Source organism: Strix aluco, chromosome 13 (genome assembly GCF_031877795.1).
Source record: "Strix aluco isolate bStrAlu1 chromosome 13, bStrAlu1.hap1, whole genome shotgun sequence".
Taxonomy (NCBI): Eukaryota; Metazoa; Chordata; class Aves; order Strigiformes; family Strigidae; genus Strix; species Strix aluco.
The window spans coordinates 9,029,120-9,053,439 of NC_133943.1; the positions used below are offsets into that span (position 1 = coordinate 9,029,120).

At 42.5% G+C, this 24,320-nt stretch overlaps 2 protein-coding genes across 3 annotated transcripts; both read left to right on the plus strand.

Annotated features, from left to right (window-relative positions):
- Window positions 1-491: 491 nt before the first annotated feature.
- THG1L (tRNA-histidine guanylyltransferase 1 like) lies at window positions 492-5,677 on the plus strand. 2 transcript variants are annotated; one of them, XM_074838725.1, is made up of 6 exons: window positions 492-682; window positions 1,597-1,773; window positions 2,243-2,412; window positions 3,133-3,221; window positions 3,806-3,913; window positions 5,225-5,677. In XM_074838725.1, the coding sequence occupies exons 1-6, from the start codon at window positions 492-494 to the stop codon at window positions 5,384-5,386; spliced, it is 897 nt and encodes a 298-aa protein (XP_074694826.1). In that variant the 3' UTR covers window positions 5,387-5,677. The 2 variants fall into 2 exon arrangements, with proteins under 2 accessions (XP_074694826.1, XP_074694827.1); XM_074838726.1 differs by lacking the exon at window positions 492-682 and having other exon boundaries at window positions 1,669-1,773; window positions 2,247-2,412.
- Window positions 5,678-8,710: 3,033 nt separating this feature from the next.
- Window positions 8,711-24,036, plus strand: LSM11 (LSM11, U7 small nuclear RNA associated). The gene is made up of 4 exons (XM_074838415.1): window positions 8,711-9,137; window positions 12,883-13,022; window positions 13,783-13,866; window positions 15,392-24,036. Exons 1-4 carry the CDS (start codon window positions 8,711-8,713, stop codon window positions 15,794-15,796), a joined length of 1,056 nt encoding a protein of 351 aa, XP_074694516.1. The 3' UTR covers window positions 15,797-24,036.
- The last annotated feature ends 284 nt before the right edge of the window (window positions 24,037-24,320 follow it).

Sequence of the window (24,320 nt, forward strand, 5' to 3'; positions counted from 1 at the left end):
TCCCTTTCCCTCTTGATGGCGCCGCGGGCCTCCCCTTTACCCCCCCGCGGAGATGGCGAGCTCCTGGTCTTGCCCCAAGACCCTCCGCCGTCCGTGTGGCTGCCCAGGGCATTTCCCCCCTCCGGCTCGGGCTCCTCGACTTTGACTTGCAGCACGCTGAAGGGGCCCAAGACCTCCCACTGCGGGGGGGACGGCGGAGGCGGCGGGGGGCGGCTGGGGCGCGGGGGCCGCTCCGGGGGGGGCCTGGAGCGGAGCGGCCGCTCCCTCGCCTTCCGCTGCATCCTGCCGCGGCCGTTTGCCGCCCGCGGTCGTTGCGCCAACGCCCAACGGCCGCGCACCCATCCCCGCTCCCTCCCGCGCGCCGCGCTCCGGCCGCTCGCCCCCCGCCGCCGGCTGGCGGCTGAAACCATAGAGAGGTCCGCCGAGACGCCCAGAGGGGCTCGCCGCCGTGCTCTCGGAGGGCGCCCGCCGCTTCCGCTTCCGCTGTGGCCATGCTGGGGTGCTGGCGGGCAGCCTCAGCTGTCTCTGCGGGGAGCGGGCGGTGGGTGGGCTGTGCGTGCGGCCGGCGCCGCCTCTCCATGGCGAAAAGCAAGTTCGAGTATGTGCGGGACTTCGAGACGGACGATAGTTGTCTGCCCAACTGCTGGATAGTGGTCCGGCTGGACGGCCGCAACTTCCACAGGTGAAGGCCGGGCGGGCAGCCAATGGCCGGGGCGCTTATAGCGGTGTGGTCGCTATGGCGACGCCTCAGCGAGCGGGAGGACGGGGGCTGGGGGACGGCGGGGCGCGGGCGGGAGTTTCCTCGGCTTAAAGGCGCTGGGAGTGCGGGCTTTGAGTGTTGTGCCGAGAAGAGGGGTCCTGACTGGTGCCGTGCAGTTGGCCTTGGCCCACCCGGGTGAATTCTGCAGGTGCAGGGGTTACAGATCCTCCTTTCCGCCGAATCACTGTGAACCCTTCACTCGGCCTCTCCAGGGCGCGGAGTTGTTACAGGTGTTTTGTCTAAAAGGGCCGTGGGCACTTTCAGAACCGTGCCTTTGGCAGGGCGGTAGGGAATGGTACACCAGTGCCTTGGGTGTGCTGGGGGAGGGACAGCAAGTGGTGTACAGGGATATTTAGTTGTGTTTGGAGTCAGTGTCTGTGTGGCATTTGGCTTTCTTTGGGATAAATACAACACAGTTCTCTTGAGTGGTAGGTGACGTGTTCTTGCTGAGGATTTGATCTCTGGTTTGGCCATGGGGGGTTCTGGTAAATCTCTCAAGTTTTGACAAGTTTATTGATAATGTTGTTCTTGTGACTATAAAAGGCACCCTAGGATAAAATGAGTTTACAGAAAGTAGTATTTGACATCCTTTTCCAGGTAAAATGCAGAAACCAGTAATTTTGAAGGACTGGTTAAGGTGAAAGAGAATGGGTTATCCAGAGTATATAAAAGGAGGTTTTTTGTTATTGCTTCTCATACCTGGAGGGAATTCTCTGTCAGTATTGACAGGACACTGGAAATCAATATTTGTGGAAAGCAAATATGAGGAAAATGAATGGGTTAGTATTTTCAGTAGCTTGTTAAAGAGTTCTTATTCAACCTTTTTTGCTTTGAAGGTTTTCTGAGCAGCATGAGTTCAAAAAGCCAAATGATGACCGTGCTCTTCATCTGATGACCAAGTGTGCCCAGACAGTGATGCAAGAGTTGGAGGATATTGCTATTGCTTATGGACAGAGTGATGAATATAGTTTTGTTTTCAAAAAGAAGAGTAAATGGTTTAAAAGAAGAGCAAGGTAACAGCTGCTTTGATGCTGAAGTGAACTTGTTTTTAACATCTCTCTCTAAACCTGTAATTCTTCTTTGAATTTGCCTTTATCTACACACAGAGGTTAGGAGTAGGGCTGTGTTTGGGTGCATACGCCACAATTAGTTCAGGTTCTTCATGTGAACTCTTTGCATGTGATCTTTTGGGAAAATATGTTCAGTGAAGCAGAGTTTTTAAAAAAAGTTTTGCTAAAACAAGTATTGGAAGCAAACATTGTTAGAACAAACATTCTTTTAATAAAATGTTACCTTTTCCAAACTTTCTTACTTGATTCTCAGTACTTCCTGTTCTTCAAAAGACTATGCTGTTGCTAGACTGCTTGGCCATTATTTAAGAAATGCTGCTATCCACCAGAATTATTGCTACTGATACCTCAGATAATCACAGATATATAATAATATTGATGTATTTCTTTCTTTTTGCTTTGTGTTTGCAAGTAAGTTCATGACTCATGTGGTCTCCCAGTTTGCCTCGAGTTACGTTTTCTATTGGAGGGATTACTTCAAGGACCAGCAACTTCTGTACCCACCAGGATTTGATGGACGAATTGTGTTGTACCCCAGCAACCAAAATTTAAAGGACTACCTCAGCTGGAGACAAGCAGATTGTAAGTGTTTCTAGAAATGGCAATTTGTGCAGTTTGAGTTCTCTTCCTCTCTGAATAGAAATTACTTTATTGCCAGTGATTTTGTATGTATAGGTATCAGTGAAAGAACAGCAGGTAGGGTGGTAGTTTTAAATAAACAGTATTAGAATTGTTTTGGGCTTTGTATGGGTACAGAAATACTGGCTGAAATTCTGAGTCTTCAGGCTACAACAATATTTGTTGCATCCTGGGAATGAGTTTAGCTCAGGAAATATTAGAATTATTAGTAGAATTAATTTATTATTTTTTATGTTCTGGGTTTGTTTAGCCAAGGTAATCAATCTTCTTTAATGAAGAGATGTCAGCGTTCAAATTCACACCATGTAGCAATCAGAAGTGCTGTATACTCCATGCTAGAACAGACCATTGGATTTACTTTCTAGGCTTTTGTTAGTACCTAGTCTCTGTTGCTCAAATTAAGATAATTTAGGTTACATGTAAACACCCTTCACCCTCTCCTGTCCTTTTTCAGAATTACAGTGAAATCTGTCTTCTAGTTATTCTTATGATATGCAGTACCTTAAAAATGGATCAGAAAGATTGTATCGTCTCTAGCAACTGATGTTATTAATTCCCCTTTATTCTTGGCTGGTTCTTGGATATTAGTCTGGAAATAAAGCTGTTTATATTTAGTCACTCAGATCTGGTAAATACTCTTTCTCTCACTCTTTTTTTCTGTAGGCCATATTAATAACCTTTATAATACAGTGTTTTGGATGCTTGTACAGCGAAGTGGTTTGACACCAGTGCAAGCACAGGATAGACTTCAGGTAAGAGTCTTTTGAGGTTGTGGTTTTTTCCAGCTACAAAGAAAATCATAAGGTTTGCAAAGCTGTGTCTCGCCTACCCAGCAGCCCTGGCTGGCTTGTCTGTTCTTACTGTAATAATTTTGTGGTTGTAGAGTCAACAACATCTTGAATTGTACAGATGTTAGTATGATTAGCAAATAATGTATTTCTGGTCAAATATTAGCAGGATTTTAATTTCTTAATTAGCAAGTTCAGAAATCTTAGAAACGTCCTATAAACACCCAGTGTCCATACACACAAAGTACAATGGCAGGATTCATTGTGCAGACTTCAGCAGATTATTTCCTTTTTCTTCTGGAGTCTGACTTTCTTCTACTTCTCTTGAAAATGTAATAAAAAAACTCTGTTTTAATATTCTCATTTTGCAGTTGGAAGTAATTCCTCTGTTGGGAGAGGTATTTAAACCTTGTAATTTAAAGGTAAAAAACCTGTATAAATGTCAGTCTTGCTTTCAATATTCACCCATCTTCTACCCTAGAGATTCAGTTTGTTTGTTTGTTTGTTTGTTTTCTATAAGAGTACTTTTTTTTTCCATTTACTCTCAGGGAACTTTGGCTGGAGATAAGAATGAAATCTTATTTTCTGAATTCAACATCAACTACAACAATGAACCTTTGATGTATAGAAAGGGAACTGTCTTAATATGGCAGAAGGTAAAAAACTCTTTATTATCACTTGCTTCATGCTCATGTTTTCAGTAGGAACACTATCTCAGACAAGCTACACGGTAAGATCACCAGATGTATCCCAAATGTATGTCTATGTATAAATGTATTTTAAAACTAACCATATCGGCCATATAATGATGTGTAAGGTGACTGTTTTGGAGGTTTTTTGAGATGTCTGTATCTATGAGCATCATACAAAAACTAGTCTGAAGTCTGGCTTAGATACTGGTTATGACTGTTGAGATAAAATGTGTATCAACAGATGACAGTGTATATGTAGAATTTCACAAGAGAGATGTATTTGCTGGATAAATCTCCCTTGTTTAATGAATCATACAGTTGGTTTCTTAGGGTTACCAGCTTTGAAAACTGAGGAAGTATTCCTGAAAATGACATTTTAATGACTGTTGTCAGTTTGATGTGGTGATCACTGGGGCCTGTGCCAGGCCTCTCACAGGATTAGATCCCAAGTATTTCCTCTGCAAAGGAATTATGAACTTTAGTTCAGTAAGGGAGCTCAGCTATGTCCTTTTCTACTTCTGTAAAGGAGCGTGGTAAGGAGTGCAGCTATTAACAGGGAATTCCTTTTAACGGTAACTTGGAAATGTTCATCATTTTAGGATTACATCATTGATCCAGAATTAGTGGAAGAAATTCCTGTCCTGCATTTTGTATGAGATGAGACCCCAGAAAATCATAAACGTTTATGGCCTTAGCATCCTTCTATACCAGGAGATCTTAACTAGAAATACGTGTGTTTTGTGTGATCAGGACCCCATCTGTCTATGTTAAGACTTCTCCATAACTTCTTCAGCCTTTTGTCTTCTATACATAAAAAAATTATAATCCTTTATTTTATATTTTATTTAAATTTTGTCCAGTGATTTCTATTATTCATTTGAACTAATTAGAACAGATAGAGGTTCTCACCTGGAAATATATTCCACTTGTTCCTTATGCATATTTTTTTCTTGGTAATTGTAGACATTTGCAGGGTTTCCCATTTGCTTTACATAGTTCCAGATTAAATATTGTGCTTCATTCAAGAATACTTGCAATCAGTTATGTGAATTTGCAGGTCATTCTTAAAGCCATACAGTGATGACATGCAGTTTCAACTGCTCATGTGTTAGTCTTTGAATTGAGAATAGACTACTTTTTCAAAAGATGTAGTGTTCAAATTCCGTAGTATGCTAGAGGGTTGATAGTTGCTTTTGTTGTAGATTTGTTTCTTGTTCATTTGTGAATCCTCTCTGGGGTCTTATATGTCTGCTAATGTGTCAACTGTATTTTCAGATTAATGAAGTCATGACTAAGAAAATAAAACTGCCGGAGGAAACAGAAGAAAAGGAAGTAGAAGTGACTCGGACTAGGACTAAAGTTGTTCCCCTGCACTGTGACATTATTGGTGACCAGTTCTGGGAGGAATATCCTGAGATTCTGGCTGAGGATAGTTGATACCTCTGATGAGTATAACTGGTAGTTCACATTCTGCTTGGGTTGTTGGCAAGTGAGGAGCATGAATGGTGGCGAGCAGAGTTTAACCTCTAACCCTCTTCAACTGCTACATTGGTTTAGGACTGTTGTTGCCTGAAAAAAAGTCACTGATATGTTGTCTGACATACAAGGATACACCCATATGGAAAACCTAAAATCATATTTTATTTTGAATGTTAAGAACTTCCCATAAATTAAGACTGTTCCTTCCTTGTACATGCATATTTGTAGTAAAAGTGTCTAGAAGTTTCATGCATTTCTGTATCGTTTAAACCATGAGGTATTTTACTGAACGGCTGAACTATAAAAAAGCTTGCATATTTGAACAGTTAAAAGCAGAGGAGAAAGTCATTGTTTAGATATTTGTTTCAACTGAGATGGACCAGAATACTTCAATTGGCACTTATTTCAAGGCCACTGTGATTAGTCAGATTAGTGACAAACTGTTCAACTACCTTATGTCTCTGATTTTTACAGAAAAAAAAATGGAGTAGCCCAGCAGTTTCCTATGACTGTTTTTTTTAAAAAACTTTTGTTAAATGTACAGGATTTTTATACTTTTTAAAAGTTTAAAAAAAATATTCTTCTCTGCTGTGTTTATTACTTGGCCTTTCTCATTCCTGGGACTTCACTGTTTGGAAGTTTCACCAATTAGCAGTAGAAGTTAATAAAGATACTGCACAGACTTGAATTCTGTTAGGAGGGGTAGATACTGTGATCTGTCTCCCACTGGGCAGTAGAGTGAAAGGCAAAGAGGGTGCTAACAAGAACTTGTATTGCTGTTCTCTGATTTTCCTGGGGATGACACAGACTTAGCAGTCCTGACAATACATGTTCGAGGGAAGGGGGGAGTGTGTGTTGCCTGCTCTGTCGTGGTTTAAACCCGACCGACAGCCAAACACCATGCAGCTGCTCACTCACCCTCCCCCACCCCGGGGAATGGGGGAGGGAATTGCAAGGGTAAAGGTAAGGAGACTCGTAGGTTGGGATAAGAATGATTTAATAATTGAAGTAATTAAAATAATAATGATAATAGTAATAATAGAAATTACAAACAAGTAATGCACAATACAGTTACCCAGCCTGTTCCCAGCTAGCAATCCTAGAGAAGAGAGAATCCTGAAATCACAATCCTGGAAGCGAGAGTGAGCTTCCCAATCAACCCTCACCTATACACTGAGCGTGATGTTGTGTGATATGGAACATTGCATCAGCCAGTTTGGGTCCATTGCTCTGGCTGTGCCTCCTCCCAGCTTCTTGTGCACCTGCACACTAGCAGGACAGGGGAAGTTGAAAAGTCCTTGATTTCTTAGCAACAACTAAAAACATGAGTATATATATATACGTTCTTCTCATGGCACTATTCTGGCTAGGAAGAAGAAGAAAAAAAAAAGCTCTATTCCAGTTGCAACTAGGACATCTATGCACAGTTTTGTTCTGGTTTAATTGTCAAAACAGTTAAATCATACCACTTCTCAGAGCAGAAATATTTCGGATAATGTAAAGGGGCTTGTCCCAGTGTAACTGGAATTTGAGGGAAATAACCTATTTCACTATAGAAATGCAAAGATAATGGTATAATAGGTATTTATAAGGATATTATTATTGCTTTTAACAAACTGGTTTCAAAACCATGGTGCTAGAACAGTAATCTGGCAAGCTGTTGGTGAGAGAGAGTCAGGAGTTGGGACTGGTCATAAAAATGGAAAGAAAGGATCGATTGTGACTAAAGGAGGTCAGCACTGAGTTAGTTTCCCATGAATTTGCATAGCAGCCTACTTCATCTGCCCTTCCCCCAGGAAGAACTTACACATCTAAGGCAATGTGTGCACTTTGCTGTTTTTTAAAAAAAAAAAAGCTAAACAGGTACTGATATAAACTACTACTTTGCAGTTTCTTCCTGAGATTAAACAATAAGTCTGTGTGTTTATAATAGCACAGGGCTTCCCCTTTACCACTGTGTGCTAATACTGAGTAGTTATGTACGTGCAATGAGAGAATGCATCATTTTTATTTTGTAGAATGGGCTGTATAATTCCCAGAAAGAGGATATGAGGGATTGTGAGGTGATGACTGTATAAATCATTGCATCAGTCACTTACCACTAAGAACTTCCTATCTGTCTGTCTGGTTTTTTTCATCTCGTAACACAAATGTAATTTACTTGATTGAAATGCCATTATATTACTCCCTAGTGCCTGACTTTGGGTGTTACATATAAAGCAACTGTTCCAGAGGTGGTAACATTTGGATTTTGCAGTCTGAGTAAAGATGAAAAAAAATTTTGGCAACCATGATTCATGCTTGGAAAGTATTATGTAGGGTTTTTATCATATATATTATGGCTACCTGATACATAAATAGATAGATATTGTAGAATGTATGTACATTGTGTGTGTGTGTGTGTGTGTAAAAAATGGGTCTGTATTAGGTCTTACCCTCAGAGTGTTTTCTAATTAACTCATCCTTACAATAATCTGTAATAAGTAAACATTCCTGTTTACATATGGATGCAGACTTGTAACCAAGGCATGGACTGTCTGTACAGCCATGGCCTTTAATTTGTATTAATCAGTGCTAGAGAAAGAAACACCCCTTGGTATCCTCACACATAAAGTCATATGACTTTGTAGATGGAGGGGAAAATAAATCTTCACAAGGTTCAAGAAGTAGCCTGGCCTTAGTGGCACACACAGCCCCGGCCTGTGTCCTGTGCCTGTGCTTAGAGGTGTTTCTGTAGCTGCAGAAGTCCCGTGCTGTCGCCCAGAGAGGGAACAGGTGTTTCCCCTGAAGCCGGTCCGCAGGCTCTGGCTGATGCACTGCCGGAACCGGAGCTGGTTATGAAAGATTAATGGTACGTGGTGGAATCTGCTTCAGAAAACCGCGCGGCAGCGTTAACATGCGCTGCCTTGCTGTTCTTCGGAGAAATGTTTCTGCACCGGCTACCCTTCTGCGGATTTAAATGCAAATTACACCGCGACCCCCTTTTCCCCGGGCGCCATTTCATTGCCTGGGGCTGGGGGCAGGTGGCGTTTGGTCCCTGCGCGGGGCAGCACCCCCAGTACAGAGACCAGCGGGGCAGTTGCAGCGGGGTGGGGGGCCGGTTAACCGACGATGCAGCGAGGAGGGAAACCGCAGTGACTCCGGAGTTCCCGAGACTTCCCGGTGGGCGGAGGCCGCCCCGCCCCTGGGCCCGTCCCGCGCGCGGGCGCTGCGCCGCGCCCTCCCCTCCCGAGCTGCAGCGGCCCCTAGCGGCGGCGGCGGCGGCCCGGCCCGCTGCCCGCCATGGAGGAGGACGAGGGGGCCGCGGGCGGCGCGGAGCAGCGGCGCCCCCGCCGCCGGCCCGGGCCCGAGCGCTCCCCCAGCCCCAGCCGCCTGGACGTGAGCTCCAGCCGCTTCGACCCGCTGCTGGCGCTCTACTCCGCCAGCACGCCGCTGCCCTTCCCCGCCGCGCCCTGCTTCAACAACCTCGCCGAGTACGAGAGCTTCCAGCGCGGCCTGCTCCGCCCGCGCGGCCGCCGCTCCGCTCCCGCCCGCCGCGGCCCGCCCGCCGCCCGCGCCGCCCGCCGCGGCCCGCCCGCCGCCGACCCCGAGCGCATCCAGCGCCTCCGCAGCCTCATGGTCAACGCGGGCCCCGAGCAGGAGGCGGCCGAGGGCGGGGCCGCGGCCCGGCGCCGGCGGGCGCCGCGGAACGTCCTCACCAGGATGCCCCGTAAGGGCGCGGGCGGCCTGAGGGAGCGCGGCCCCGCGGCGGCTGAGGGGGGCGGCGGGTGGAGCGGTGCTGGGGTAGGAAAGGGGAGTGAGGTGGGAGGCAGGAGTAAGGGCTGAGGAGGCAGCCTGGGGCGGGAGGATGGCGGAGGGTGTGAGGGCGTGGGCTGGGCCTGCGCTGGGGTGATGGAGCGGGGTGCGGGCTGTGGGGGCTGTTGAGGTGGGGTCGAGGGTTGCGGGCTGGGCCCGGGTGTTCCGGCAGCGTGGATTTGGGATAGAGTTTGGGGAAGTTTGGAAGTTTGAAGAGGGCGGCGGCTGAAGGAAGTGGTTGGGTGGCAGCGGGGTGTGGGTGGGTCAGAGGGGGCAAATGATGGAGTTTGAGTGGAAAATGGTACTTGTGTGCTAGGTAAAAGGCTGGGCAGGTTGTGTGCAGAAATGAGGAAGCGTGCATTTCACAGAACTGCTTACTCAGAGATGATGCTGGTTTTGTTATGGTGATGTTATCTGTTTAATTACGTTCATCCTCTTGATTTTAAGGAAAAAAGGATGAGAAACTGCTGTGATTTCAAAAGTACTATTTTTAAACCAGAAATCAGACTTGTGTACATGCGGCTCAAAGTTAAATCATAACCGCAGCAGGAGTCTGTAACGCACTGCTCTGTCTTGGTTACTAACTGTACATCCTGGGGGGAACAAATACACCACTAGCGTTTCTAGTAATACGATGGTAGAACAGTGGATGGAGGTGAGGGCAGCTGTGGTGTTGCTAAATTCATCAGCAGTGATGATGATATAAGTTTGTTGTATAAACTTATGAGTGTAGTCATGGAAGTAGCCCCTAAACATGAAGGAGTGCAACTTGTGCACCTACACCAAGAATCAAATGGCATTGCTATCAAACGAGATGTAACTTTAGTCGACTTAATTAAAAATCTGAGAGGTGTTTGAAATCAAAGTATCTCTTCTAATCACCAGCTTCCCCTTAATGTTCTTTTTATAAAAAGGCAAAGCCCAAAATGTTCAATTCTGCATGCCCAAAGCAGAACTTTTTTCTTGCTTAGACACCAAAACATAATGTATTCATTGCTGTAAGTGCTGCATGATCCTAAATAACATGTAAACCTAGCGTTCTACACAAATGCAGAGGTTCTGTTGGTGGAGGATTTCCAAAAGAACTGACCTTAAATATTGATTTAGGATCTTAATATAAAGTATCTGTATTTGGATTACTGTGATGGAAATTGAAAAAAACCCTGTGTAAAAATTAACTTTAGTGGTGGTCTAGCAAATAAATTACATGCTTCCATTAAGAGCACGTATTTAATATCCACACATCTAAGTCTGGACAGCGTGGAATTTGAATAAGACTGGCACAACTGACATAAAGTGCTGTTCAGCAGTCTGGAGAGTTTTAAGAGTAATTTATAGCCAAAATTTTGTGCTTTCCCTGTAAGTAGGGGGCCTGTCTGCACCGCAGGTGGGCCAGCGTTTGAAGCTTGAATTCTAAGGCAGTAGCTGCCTCTGACAGTGATATGTGGCTTGCCATGTCCCGCAGTTGTGATGCTGTGCTCCCAGGCAGCTGTGACAAGGTATGGCGTGTTCCTTAAATTCAGTGGGTCAGAAATGGAGCTAAAATTTTGCCTGTCATGAGGGTTAATTTCAGATGTAGCCGTAAAAGTGAGAGGACAGGGACTTGAACTTAACCAGAGTTTGGATCTTTATTTTCTCCCTCGTGGGGTACTTGCCCTATGGCTTATAGTAGTTTTCTAGTCATTCTTCAGAATCCTGGTATTAAGCATGTGCTTATTTTGTACAATAGGGATTGGATTTTGAGTACAAAACCAACTAGGTCACTCTTTTCCTACGGATTGAAAAATTATTAATACTGGTACTTACGAGCATCAAAAGTCACAGACAAATCTACCTGCATGCAGAGCCTGGTCATTACAGGCAGGCTTTGATGCTTGCAGAGGAGGCACGTTGCAAAAATAAATTCCTTGTATTGCTGGTTTTATTTTTTCCGTGAAGTGGATGTCAGATTGTTGAAAGGTTTTTGGATGATGTGTTCTCCCCTTTTGATCAGGTGAAGTTGGAGGTTTGTGCTGAAGCCAGAACCTTACACAGCAAGGAAAATGGGAAAGAGCATGTATTTTCTAGATTTGGTAGAGCTGTAAAGTAGTGTTTCCCACCAGGCCTCATGGCATGCTGACAAGCAAAGGCATAGTTGGAAATAAAGATTGTACTTGGATTTTTGTAAGAAGTTGTAGATAAAGTTCCTATGTAACGGGAATGTTGGAATCCAAAATCTAAAAAAAATCTAAATCTAAAATGGTCCTGTAAATTCTCAGAGTTGGTTAGAAAAAATACTGTTACCTGATTAAAAGCATCAATCTGATGTAGCAGTGGTGTCATCTGTGGTTCCCATGATGGACCTGTGAATTCAGAACATAATTTGTCATCAGTTCGGCTGAAAGAAGCACAGAGACTCATGAAAAGACCCCCATAAGCAGAGCTGGGAGTTACTGAGACAGCTTATGCTCTGTGTGAAAGCAATTTTCAGCTGGAGAGAGCTGGCAAGAAGGCAGTGGATCTCAAAAAATAAATGTGATTAGGTTAATTCAGAGGAAACTGCTTTAGATTTCCCTGCTGTGGCTAAGAATTACTATGCAGCCAAGTCCTGCAGATCAGCTGTCATAGAGTAACATTTTTGCACTCACGGGATGCATTTTCTAGTGTTCAAATCAAACCTTAAATATATAGTCCCTAAAGCACAAGGCGAGAGAACATCTCTGATTCAGGTATTTTATTAATATGAAGAACTGTGTCAGAATTTAGACCAATACTTTTCCCTGACTCTTAGTAGGAATTGTGCAGCAATCCTGGGGCTGTCTGCACCTGCAAATGGGTAGCTGTAATTTAACACTGGAATGAGTCGCTTCACCATGGCATGGGTGGAGGTTGTGAAGTAGATAATATCTATTGCTCTAGAAAATTCACACTTGCAAAGATTTCTATTGTGCAGATAAGGCTTGTGTGTACCAGGTAAGCTGTATGTTTTACTGAATTCCTTTGGTTTTGCTCTGACTAAAAGCACTATATTTCTGTGGTTTAGCATGGTTTCATTGGCCACTGCTGCTTATAGTCACTTTATTTCTTTGCCAGAGACTTGTACATCTTTGAAGGATGTTCAGCTGGCTGCCGAAAGTTTAACTGAAACAATACATTTTCATCAATTTAAACTGATCCAGTTTAGTTCCTTGAAAAACTTTGAGTCATTCATTGTTTCAGAAATCTCCTTGTGAAGAAAAAGGATCTGATACAATACTTTATTAACAGATTGTGACTAATCTGAGGTAGCCTTAGCTAGGCGTTGTCTTTTCTGCGAAATTCTCTTTGCCTCTGTGGGCTGTCTGTTCCCTCTGAACCACTTTTATTTAAGATTAGCATTACTTAGTATATTTTCGAAATGTAGTAAAAAAACTTTCTGCTAAGGCTGATTTGGCTGCGTGTTGTGTAAAGCGAAACCTTCATGTTTTCTAAAGTCTCTGCTGTCCCCACTGCAGGAAGAGTTTTGGTGGTCTAGTAATTACAACTGCAGTGTGTTACAGTGCTCTGGGGCTTCTCATTTCTTTTGCTGTGAAGACAAGTGTTGTACCAAGATCTGCCATACTTCTACATAGAGTAGATTTTTACATATCTTATATATACGTATTTTGTTGAAGACTGGTGATGTTCTCTTTTTGTTTTAGTCCATGAAGGCAGCCCACTGGGGGAACTTCATCGCTGTGTCCGAGATGGTGTAAAAATCAATGTCCATATCCGCACTTTCAAAGGGCTTCGTGGAGTCTGCACAGGGTTTTTGGTTGCATTTGACAAGTTCTGGAATATGGTAATTATTGTTCCAGGCCTTGATTTATAACTGCTATATTGAAAACTTGAAATTTGCAACAGGTTTAAGCAAACTGTGTTTTGAGAAGATTGATGTGGTATTGTGGTTCATAAAGGTAATTTGCCTTGCCGCTGGTGCTGGGTTTCAGGCGTTAAGTGGTGCTTGGTGTTGGATTGGTACGTTGGAGAGGTGCCTAGCCATCTTAGAGAGGTTTTAGGTGAGAGAGAAGCTTTGAAGATTTCCCAGCATCTTCAAAGGTTTTGTATAAGAACACAGGAGAGTGGAATATGAGGAATATCAGCTTCCAAAGCTTTCTCTGCAAAACCCAGTCTGCTTAGAGTGGTACCTACTCCTCTGTTTTCTTTCACTAACGCATCACTGGGGTGTCAGTGACAAAAGCTTTTCCCTGTGTTCTGCTTCATGAAAATCCTAAAGACAGTGGATGAAAAAGCAGCTATTAAGTATTTGTGAGCCTAGAGCTGTGACAAGTTTGGAAATGGGGAGCAGGGGGGAAGGATTTTGCAGGCAAGCCTCACAAAGATTTTGCAAGTAATGCAGAATGGATGCAAGGCTTTGCTGTTGCTTTTATACCTCAGTACAACTTAAATGATTAAGAAACTGGCTCCAAAGCACAGCTTGTTCCTAGGATGGATTTTCTCTCAGATAGAACATAATTTCATAATGCTGTGACACAAAGCTGGTCCAAAGCTTCTCCATGTTTTCTTTTAATTTTGACCTTTCCGTTTCTTTTATCTTCTAGGCCCTGACAGACGTGGATGAGACATACAGGAAACCAGTAATGGGCAAAGCTTTCTATGCAGAACCGCAGCTCACACTAACCCGGGTAGGTACCCATCTCCAGTTTTCATATTTTTTTAGTATCTCCTTTTCCAAAGTGGTAAAAGAGGAGCATTAATTGGAAAACTATATTTATATTTGAAATATTTTTACCTCCTTTTAGTACAGATTAATCTAAAATGACTTGAACTAGGGGGAAAAAAAAACCAGTTTTCTCACCTTTTTGGAAGTACTTTGGCCATAGTTACAGAAGTTCTACTTTAGAGCTCCTAATATCAGATCACAGTTGCTGCCACTGCTTTGTGCGATATGCTGACCTTCTATAAACTCACTCTGTGGTTTTTCATATATTTGTTCTATGCATTTTTTGCACCTGTGTCTGATCTGGTCCACGTTTGTCCTGCCAGGTGATTTGGCAGTGCATAACTCTGGTACTAATGTTCATGGAGCGACAGTCTTTGTCTCCAGACAACGAAACAGTATGTTTGGTCACTTGAACTTCTAGTCTAGGTACTGTGATGCCCAAGATTCTGCATGTTGCTTCAAAGCAAGACACTCTCTAGGATCCAACTGCAAAAAAAGATGTTTACGAAGTTGAGAACTGAAGAGATGATAGATGAACTTCTGAACAATGAAGGAAAAAAAAATGTGACAGGGCTTTGCCTGTTGAATGGCATAGCTCTGGGCCTTGTGAACACCAGAGAAGCATCACAAAAACTTTTAAACAGTTCCATTGTGAGGAATTTGCTTTCAAATTCCTGCCATTTAAATCTGTTTTTTGATAGATCCCACCCTTCCTTTTTTAAAGATTAGTTAAAAATAATCAATTGTTCCTTTAGGCCACTCTCACAGGGATTGGCTTTCCATCCTGTTGCTGGGATGAGCCAGGCTAACCAAGAATCCTTTTCATTTGTCAGTATTTCATAAAAGTTTGCCTGCTGCCAGAGTAAAAGAAGTTTCTTTTCCAGTTTCAGCACCATGTATTCTTAGATTAATGAGTTCATACAGTGCTTTGGATCTGCTGCTGTAGCTCTTACTGTTTTTCTATTGTTTGTGGTCTGCTCACCTCCCAGAATACCCCCACGGCATCTTTTAGTTTGTTTTGGGGAACACAGAAGGTGCATAATTTTTTCAGTATACACTCTTTGCTGATTGAGGCCCCTTATCTTGGGGATTCATGTCCGGCCTGAGGGCACAAGAATGGAAATCTCTCTAATACCATCTGACAATATTACAAGAGCGTTGGGGAAAGTGAGCTAATGGAGGAACTTGGTAGCTTTCTGTTGTTCCTGACCAAAGTTAAATGCTCCTGCACATCAGTATTGCTCCCCAAATTAAATTCCTCGGTGCTCACATAAAGACTCATGCACATGCAAGAGATCCATTCACCTTATGTCACTGTTTGACTTTGGCAGGAAAACACAGTCTTTAATGCTGGTAGAGATTCTTCACTAATTGTGTATTGTAAGCTCTGATGTGGCATTGTATGCACAAATACCAGGTAGAAATGCTGAACAAGCGGTCTCTCTTGTTTTATGAATGTGGTCATATACACAAATATTCTTTTACAGCTGTTTGACAGACTCAAGCTGCAGGAGTCCTCAGTAAAGAAGGGAGCTGACTCAAAGACTGTCTCGGAGGATCTAGCCCTGACAAATGACACTCAGACGCTGGGATTGAAAGTTGGATCAGGACGAGGGAAGGCAGAGGATGAGCGTGAGAGGCAGAAACGCTTGGGCAGAGCTGGAGAAAAGAAGATGCCAGGTGACACTTTGCATCTGTCTGCCAGAGGTGAAGCTGATGTGGGTAGCGGGACTGCCCACACAGAGGGTGCCAGTGCTGGTGGTACCCGTGCAAGAAGCCAGTCACGGAGAAAAAGGCGGCCCAAAGTGGATTATCAACAAGTGTTCACACGTCACATAAACCAGATTTTTATTCGAGGAGAGAATGTTTTGCTTGTCCATTTAGCACATTGACTTGGCTGAGCCAAAGTGTATTTATGTGATAGCATGAATTGCTGCTGCAGCTCTCATTGCTATTTAGCGTTCTCATGAAGTATGATGGTACTGTGACTGGTTTCCCATTACCATAACAAGGTAGGAGAAATAATTCAAACTGGAGCATCCTGAGCTTGATGCCAAAGCAGCCTCCTTGGATTTCTGTTGGGGGTCTCAGGACGAGATCAGCAACGCAGTTGTTTCTGTGAGATGAGGGAAGTAAGCACAGATCCCACTGCTTAAAAAGCTAAATGGAGAGAGTTGGAAGAGAATTTTGGTGTACTCAATTAGAGGAGCTAATTGTGGCACGCATGTAAGGAGTTTAAGATTAGATCTCCACCTAAAATGAATCACAAATGCTGAGTAATCTCAAGAGAAGATTGCTAATGAAACCAACAGTTTATCTGCCATTGTTACATGGATGTCTTCTTTTCAAGACATAATTCTGATAGTCATTTGAAATAATCTATAAAAGGGTGGAGTGACATACTACTGATGGCTATTAGCCTCTTCTTCATAGTTAGCTCTGTAATGCCCTGTGTGATAGAAAATTGAATTGAATTTTCATTTCAATTCAATTTCAATAAGAGAAATCTTAATTGATAACTGCTCTTTTTCTGTGAATGATGGCAGGACTTTAATTTGTTTTCAATATCAAAGCTTAGGCTTCTATTTATAATGCTGTGCTTTAGCCCTGTGTCACCAGCAAGCAGCTAATGTAGCTGATCCAGGGACCTCCATATTTGGAGTTTATCTGTGAATGTTGTGGATGCAGATGGAAAATTGTACTTTTATATTTAATCCAGTCGCTGTTTAGTGTAATAGTCAAGTTTGCAAGGATGTAGTTTTTCTTCTCAGATTTAAGTATCTGTGCTGAGCACAACTGTACTGTATCTAAGCGCCTTCAAGTTCCCTCTATTGAAACTAGAGGTGCTGTGTCTCCAGCAGTTCTCATGGAGCAGAAACCTTCATGGGTCTTTCCTATCCATATGGATGATGTGTCATCTGATTCCAGTTGAACTGAGCCTTGGAGGTTTGCCTAAAAATGTTTTGAAGTATAAAAGTCAAACTCAGCTCATCAGTGGTTTTATTTTAGAAGGTTGTTAAGCTACCAGGCCAGGCTTCTGCAGGTATAAACTGCTTTCCAAGAGAGCTACATGCAGAAGTTTGAGGGTAAATGAAGCTGTAATATTCTCTAGTCTGTTCCCTTAGTTGTCAAAGGACACTAGATTTCCCACTGCTATTACTGTATTTATCTTAACTACCTTAAGCTTTGCAGCAGCTCCATGTGTGTTTAAGATAAAGTTGAGAAATTGCTTTATTGCAGGTCTTGTATTGCATATAGAGGTCGTAAATCCTCAAACTGAGTGACTGTACTCTGTGACCTATATTTCTGTTGCTGCAAATGCAGCGTACCACTTGCTTGTTGTTAGGGGGATGTCTGGTGTTTGGGTGAAATACAGAAATCATTTAGCAGGAGGTCCTGGACACACAAAGCAGCTGTATGCCTCTGGGGGAGCCTGAAACTTCTATGTCAACATTTCAGATGACATGGGGCTTGGATGGCTGATCAGTTCAGCCACTGAGCTGCAAATCCAAGTTCAGCCTGGGACAGAACTGCCTCAGAATAAAAAGTACTGTTGAGGCAAAACAGTTTCATCAAGAGTGGGGAAAAAAGAAAGAAAAGGAAAGAATATCTACAGTTTCTTATTATACATAGCTTTATTGCTGTAATCCCTTCCTGCTATGAACCAAGACTAGGCACTGAAAAGATTCTTCTCTTGGAGGTTCTTGTTTCCTCACCTTTTGTGCTGTTCTTGTTTGTATTCATGTGGTCTGCAGTTCTTCCCGTTTTTTTCAGACTTTTTTTCTTTCCCATTCTCCTGTCAGTACTTTGTCTTCTCAGGATGTTCTAAACTCTAGTTTAGGAAGATTTTTATTGTATTCATCCCTAGTTGCCCTGGCTTTCAGAACCTTTCCTGGCTGGTTTTCTGTGTGGTTGCCAACTATCCAGAACCCTCACAAATTATAGAAACGTGTGAAGCTAGAATCAAGGGGCTTATTTCTGCTCCTGACTTCTCTGCAGCTTTTATTGCAAGTATTTTTCTTCATTATGTTTTTGGTTGTGGGTTGTTTTTTCTCCCTCTGCTTTCTGACTGTTTTGTTTTTATTTCAGTTGCTTGGGATGACTGGTCTCTGCCTTTTCCACTCATGCCAAAGGCTACTGGTTTTGACCTCTTCTCTTCCCTTGATACTTGACCAAAGGATGTCAGGCCTGTGTACTATGACATCTAATTGAATTCTTGCTTTTCTTTACCTCATATTCTTAATTCTCTTTGTCTACCTAGTTTTTGTACTGCCTGCTGCATTAGATAAGGTATGGCTACCATGAATGTTCTTGTGGCTGTACTCCCCTCTTTCCTTGGCAGTTGATACTTCACCAAGTTCTCAGTTGCTACTAGAAGTCTCAGTGTTTCCTTTCATCAGAACTTCTTCTCTGAAACCTTTCAGGTGTTTGTTGCTTCACATCTACAAGTTCCTTTTTTTACATTTTATGAAAAATGCTGGTGCTTAGACTTGCGTTTGTGCCTTGATTTTTTTATATCATCATGGACCTATTCTTCCAAAATCATCACCTCAGTCAACAAACCTGGTTAAGAACTCTACAGTTTATCTACTTTGTTTGCTCTACCTCATTATTAAACTTTTCCTTCTCTGTTCTCATTGTTGTCTCATCTGTGGAGTTGGTTAAAATTCTCTTTTTCAATTTGGATTTAATGGCTTATTTGGTGGTTCTTTGTTTGTTTCCTACTTCCTTATGTACCTCTCCAATTATTTCCAAGCTGCTTCCTAAATACAGCCTCTTCTACAACTTCAGATCTTCCAAAATGTCTTCCTTTTCCCTACTTTTTTTGACATTGTATCTTTTTAAAGCCCATTATAAAAATGCTATTTTATTAATTTTGTCTCTTTCAAACAAGCATAGTGTTTGTGATTTTGTCTCTTTCAAGCATCATGATTGTGACTAAGCAAGTGATCCTATGTGTGTTGTCACTTGCATGTTTAATACTTCAGAAAAAGTTGCTCTATAATAAAATGGAATGTGATGTTCTGAAATGGAGTCTTCTACCTCACTTTAAGTATTCGTGTAAATCTGTTTAAAAAAAAAAAGGAAAACAACCCTTGGAAACAAATGAGGTTTGTTTTTTTGATTGATTTTATTGTTTCTGGTTATTTCTTTCCATGTTTTTCCTTTTCCAAACTCAGCATGAAATCCAGGTTCTTTGTTGGAAAAGCTGTCTGCTCCTAGCTGTTCCTCTATTGCTGCAGTGTCCAAAGGTGGTGTGAGCAAACACCTGAAGCCATTATGCTAAAGAATGGAGAGCAGGAGGCAGTCTTAAGAAACGGAGAGCTGTGTGAGAGTGAAAAAGCCTTGGCCCAGATATAAAAGAACTCTCTGGAAAGGATCCACATACTGATTGCAACCTGTCCAGTATTTCTAGGACATTGTTCAGCCCAGTGCTCAGCAGTGATTCCTAAAGCGTGTTTGTGGTGAGGTGCCAAATTACTGCAAGGAGCAGTTTTCTGAGCTACCTTTGAAGAAGTGGTGTGATCATTTGAGAATTTTTTACAATCATTTCTGAAATAGTAGACAAATATGAAACTTGTGCGGTGCCACGATGCCAGGTGCAGAACCAATGTAGTGCAATAGTCTCACAATGTGATGTCAGATGTATCTCACAGTGTCATCATGTATCTTTTCATTGCCCACACAGTTCAGTAGGGAGCCAAGTCTCATGGTTACTTTAAGAGTGGTGATTTTATTTGTACAGCGATATAATTCTAGGGAGCTTTGCAGGTAGTCTGAATGGGGTTTTCATGGAGCCACAGCATAAAACCGTGCTATGCTGTGGGGATGAGGGAAACTGGTAGGTAGGGAGGATCAGGCTGAGAGCTGCAGTGTTACCCTGAAGTTATGGGTATCATGGCTGGGATTATTTCTTGGGAAACTTTTGCACAGCTGCTTCATTTTTATCAAACACTTCTTAAACAGGACTGTGGTGGTAGAATAGATAAGGCCAAAGGGAAAAAAAGAGCTTGTAAAAAGTGTGACTTTAGTTCCTTCTCTCAACTGGCTTGTCCAGCTTGTTAATTGCCTGGAAGGTTTTTTTCCTGATCTGGAGACACGTACTTAGCATGTCCTCACCGGGTGATCACTGAAGTAGTCTGTGAGTACTGTTTTCTACCTGCTTCCTGTTCTTCAGTTTCTGGATTCGTTGTTTCTGATGCAGCTTTCCCTTCTGTATCATTTGGAAGCAGGACAAGGTCTCTCAGCAGGAGTAGGCTTGACTGCCCACTGGTTTTTTTCCCCCCCCTCCCTGAGGAATGTTACCCCATCTAGTTTTGCATCCAGATAGCCTTTGGCTATTCTTGGTTTTCACAGTATTCTCTGCAGACTTTTGGAATTATTTGGTCAGAATTACTCATCTTGGATCGATTGGAGTAAACTGATTTTTTTTTTTAAATTTACTTGTTTTCCTTCCCACAGTGCTAGGTTTTCCTAGTTTGCTGTTGCAGTCACCCACTTGCATCTGTGAATCACTATGGGTGAAAAAGTGTCCAGAAAAAAAACAGCAGAGAAGAAATGTCTCATTTTTGTTGAATTTGACATTCTGTCCAACATGCTGCCCACACTTACCCTTTCTACGGCTTACTGGCACTGAACTAAATGAGACGGGTGGAAACAATTATTTCATCCAGAATCTTGAAAGAAAATGGAAAGGCAGCAGGGACAGCAAACTGTGAAAACCCTGAGTTTCTGAGGATGTGGTAAACTTCCTGTCTTTGATTAAACAGATCAGAATTATAACCACCATCTTAAACTGCAAGCTCTGCAACCAGGTAAAATTGGAAGGCACAGTACTACAGCCATTTGGAAGCAATGCAGCCGCAGTAGCAGTGTTGCAGTGATTCCTTCAGCCAGGCAAACTCCTTCCTGAGAAGCTCTTGAGTTATATATTAGTGTCTGCCTCAAAGCATAACTGCAAAATACTGTGAATTAGTATGAGGATGTTTTCTCTCCTGCCTGCATCGCAAATTGTAAAATATAAATGCTAAAATATGCATCTTCTGTAGCCCAGAACTATTTCAATTCATGCTTTTGCTTCTTGACATTGGCTTAAAAATTTGAAGTTTGTACTATAGGAATCCTAAGACAGTCTTTGCTATAACATTATGAAAGGCTAATACTTACTAGAAATCATGTTGAAAAACTAAGATATTACAGAATTAGTAGAATTCTTATTGTAATTAAGGTATTGTAAACCAAAAATACCTATTCCTAAGGATATTATCAGGATGCACAAATGGAAATGTAGGAAGCCACAACTGGAAGAAGAAATGATAAAGAAATATTTCCCTTCTTCTAGTGAAGGAAGATGATCTTCCTAGAGTGAAATAGTAATTTCAAAGCTAATTCTCCCAGTTTGCAGGCTTGATGGTAGGTGGGCCTGAACAGGCCAAAATTTAAAGTGAATTAAGCACCCGTAAAAAACAGCTAAAAGAGGCGTGGCTCAGTTTGCAGACAAGTATTAACAGTCTAACTGTACAATGAGAGTTTCTAGAGAAGCAACTCCAATTTACAGTCCTAACATCTACAGCGTTAGCTCCATGCAAAGTTTTCTTGGCATTATTATCCTTGCCCATAAGAAGATGACAAATACAAGGATTCATGATGTGCTGTCCTGTATTATCTTTTTCAAGACCCTGCAGTGTAGATAGTGGTGAGATCTGAGCAGGTGAACAGAAGAAGACAGGGGCAGCCAGTGGCAGTAGGAACTCAAGGGGAGAGACCTAAAATCTTAGTAATATCCTTCTAGATAACAAGCTAAAAGTCTAGCAAAGGAGGATAGAGTCCAAGCTGAGCTTAATTTTTTTAGTTAGGAAATAGAAAATATTAATACTCTGGTAGGGTTTTCATTTAGAAACTTCAACTTGGTCAGACTTTTTTCCAGCAGTGCCTGTGTCTCACCTTCAGATAAACATTATTACAACTTTTTTTTTTTTTTTTCAGTACTGTGCTGTTCATGTAGCCAGTAGTGTCCTTTTCATATCTAAAAGGTGCTTTTAAGAGCCACTGTCATGAGAAGGAAACATCCATTTTCAGGAGGTCGTATGACTTTTCTTCTGTTCTGACTTAACCTAAGATGACATTGGCAACAGCTGGATGTAAGTAAAGCAGTTAAAATTTGCTTGAAATGAAAAACAATTTTTTAAAAATCACAGCTTTTTCTGTCAGATGTTGACAGTGTATCAGTAGGAAAAAGCATCAGTTGTTATGTGGAAGAAATGTTATGGACAAAACCCTTACTATTTAAGAGCATCCTTTGCTGCCATCTTTTTTACCCATTAGCAGCCTGGGCAGAAAAAAAAATGAGGCCACTTGGGAGGAGATAGGCAAGGCAATCTGACCGTCCTCCTCCAGGTGGGCACTGCAGGGTCAGTGCACTTGGTGAAGACTTTTCTTGATGGAAAAAAAATGTGCGTAAGCTACTCTAAGTATAACATGTACTTCTCTGTATATTTTCCCAACTACAGGCTTTCATGGCATGCTGAAAGTGGGAAAGCAGGCAAAAAAAAAAAAAAAAAAGGGAGGAGAGAGGAATTACTTGGTGATAACTTCCTGAAATGGGAGGTTGCTTTCTAGCCTGAACGCTCTGTGCACCTTGGCCAGCATTGGGTGGTTGTGAAGGGTGAAGGGGAGTGTGCAGGACAGTCCTCGAGCGCAGCCTCCGTTACGCTCTGAGCGTTTCACGGTGTGTGAACTGTGCCCCAGGAGTCTCTGCCAGACTCCGTCCCTAATCACTGACACAATTTTGCGGAAGAAACCCAGTGGGAGAAAAAACAAGTAAGCAAATTTCCCCTTTTGAGGCAGGGATGGTAGGAGGCTTGGTTATCCTTGTTAGCTTCCCGGGGGTGCAGGAGAAAGCACTACTTTAGTGGAGGAATATCAGAGATGGCTTGTCTCGTGATGTTTACAAGTCCTTTTAGATGTCGCTGTAAGTGCTCTTGCTCTTAGCTGGTAGAAGTGAAGGCCTGTCAGGGAAGGAAAATGCCTTCTGATGTTCCTGGATAACTATTTTATTAGCTGCTAGCTTCATAGTGTACACTTGGATGACTTAGCTGAAGAAAATTAGTACACCTGAGACTTTCAGTCAGTCTTGTATTCGTTTAGAATGAAAAGTAGTTTGATCAGTTTGTGTAAAAACATATCCATCCTTTTTTCCTCTCAAAAGATCAGTGCTCTCCCTCAGGAAAGAAATGAAAGCTGCTCCCGCTCCTATAGCGATTGCTTCTGATTTTCACTGCTTCAAAGCAAAGTGCAGCTGTGTCATTGTATCTTCAGCGTGACAGATCATTCTGAGATGAGAAAACCAGAGAAGTGTTCAGTTCCTTTAAAACTAAAATGGGCATGACGAGGGGAGCGGTTGTGTTGACCTTTTCAAATGGTGCATGCATCCACTGTAGTTGCATGGATTGGGACTTGTTAACCAATTATCATCTACAAAACTTCCTTAACGAACCACAGAGGAGCAGCATGACCTACCAGACTGACATGGGATTGGAAGTCAGGTGCTGACAAATTCTGATCCCTCTACTGCCACTTGCTCACTGAACGGCCTTGGCAAGCCGCTTCCCTCCCTCTCCCTTATGCTCCCCAGCCGTGATCCATCTGAGAGCAATCCTTGCCTGTCTCGCAAGGATTTGGGGAAGCGGTGAGTGCTATACAAGTGCTAAGTATTGTTATTAAAACTATAATATGTCAGGTAACGCAGATACATAGATCATCTGCCCTCTTCAGGCACTTGACTGTTAGCCTTATGTCTTGGCACACTAAAAATGTGCAGGATATCAGGTACAATGACGCACTTCAGTCTTGAAATTACTTGTGTCTGCAAGGTCAGATTTGGTGACTTCAATATCTGTTTCACAGCTGCAATACCACATTTTGGTCAAATGGTGATAAATGAGAGTGTAATCCGTTTGTAATTCCTTCTCTGTCTTCCTAAATATTTTGTTTCTTAGGAAGCTGATGCTGCTATGAACATATTGAATAATACTGAATTTGCAATATTCTGCTTTCCAAATATAAATGTTTATATTTAAAATTGCTGAGACTGCAATGCAATAAATATATCCATGTAACAATTTGCTTCAAAGCATGGGGGTTTTTTGTGCTCTGTCCATACGCTCGTGTCAGTGATGAAGCTGCTGCTGCAGTGGTTAGGATAGATGCTGGATGTGAAGAGCACCTGGTTTGAATGCCAGCACTGCTACCTAGTGACATGATTTGGGGGCAAACCAGTCATCTGTGTGTTCAAAAGTGTGTTAGTCTACAAAATAAGAGTATCATTATACCTGTCTTTTCGAGGCGCAGAAGGGAAGCGGACTTCATGTTGAAGAACGTAAGAACTATTGGCCCCATCACTCAAAGGTCTGTGTC

Coding starts and splice junctions, on each gene's coding strand:
- THG1L (XM_074838725.1), top strand. CDS start 492: ATGCTGGGGTGCTGGCGGGCAGCCTCAGCTGTCTCTGCGGGGAGCGGG. Junction 2,413..3,132: donor CAGCTGGAGACAAGCAGATT/GTAAGTGTTTCT, acceptor TTTTTTCTGTAG/GCCATATTAATAACCTTTAT. Junction 3,222..3,805: donor AAGCACAGGATAGACTTCAG/GTAAGAGTCTTT, acceptor ATTTACTCTCAG/GGAACTTTGGCTGGAGATAA.
- LSM11 (XM_074838415.1), top strand. CDS start 8,711: ATGGAGGAGGACGAGGGGGCCGCGGGCGGCGCGGAGCAGCGGCGCCCC. Junction 9,138..12,882: donor CGTCCTCACCAGGATGCCCC/GTAAGGGCGCGG, acceptor TTTTTGTTTTAG/TCCATGAAGGCAGCCCACTG. Junction 13,867..15,391: donor CGCAGCTCACACTAACCCGG/GTAGGTACCCAT, acceptor ATTCTTTTACAG/CTGTTTGACAGACTCAAGCT.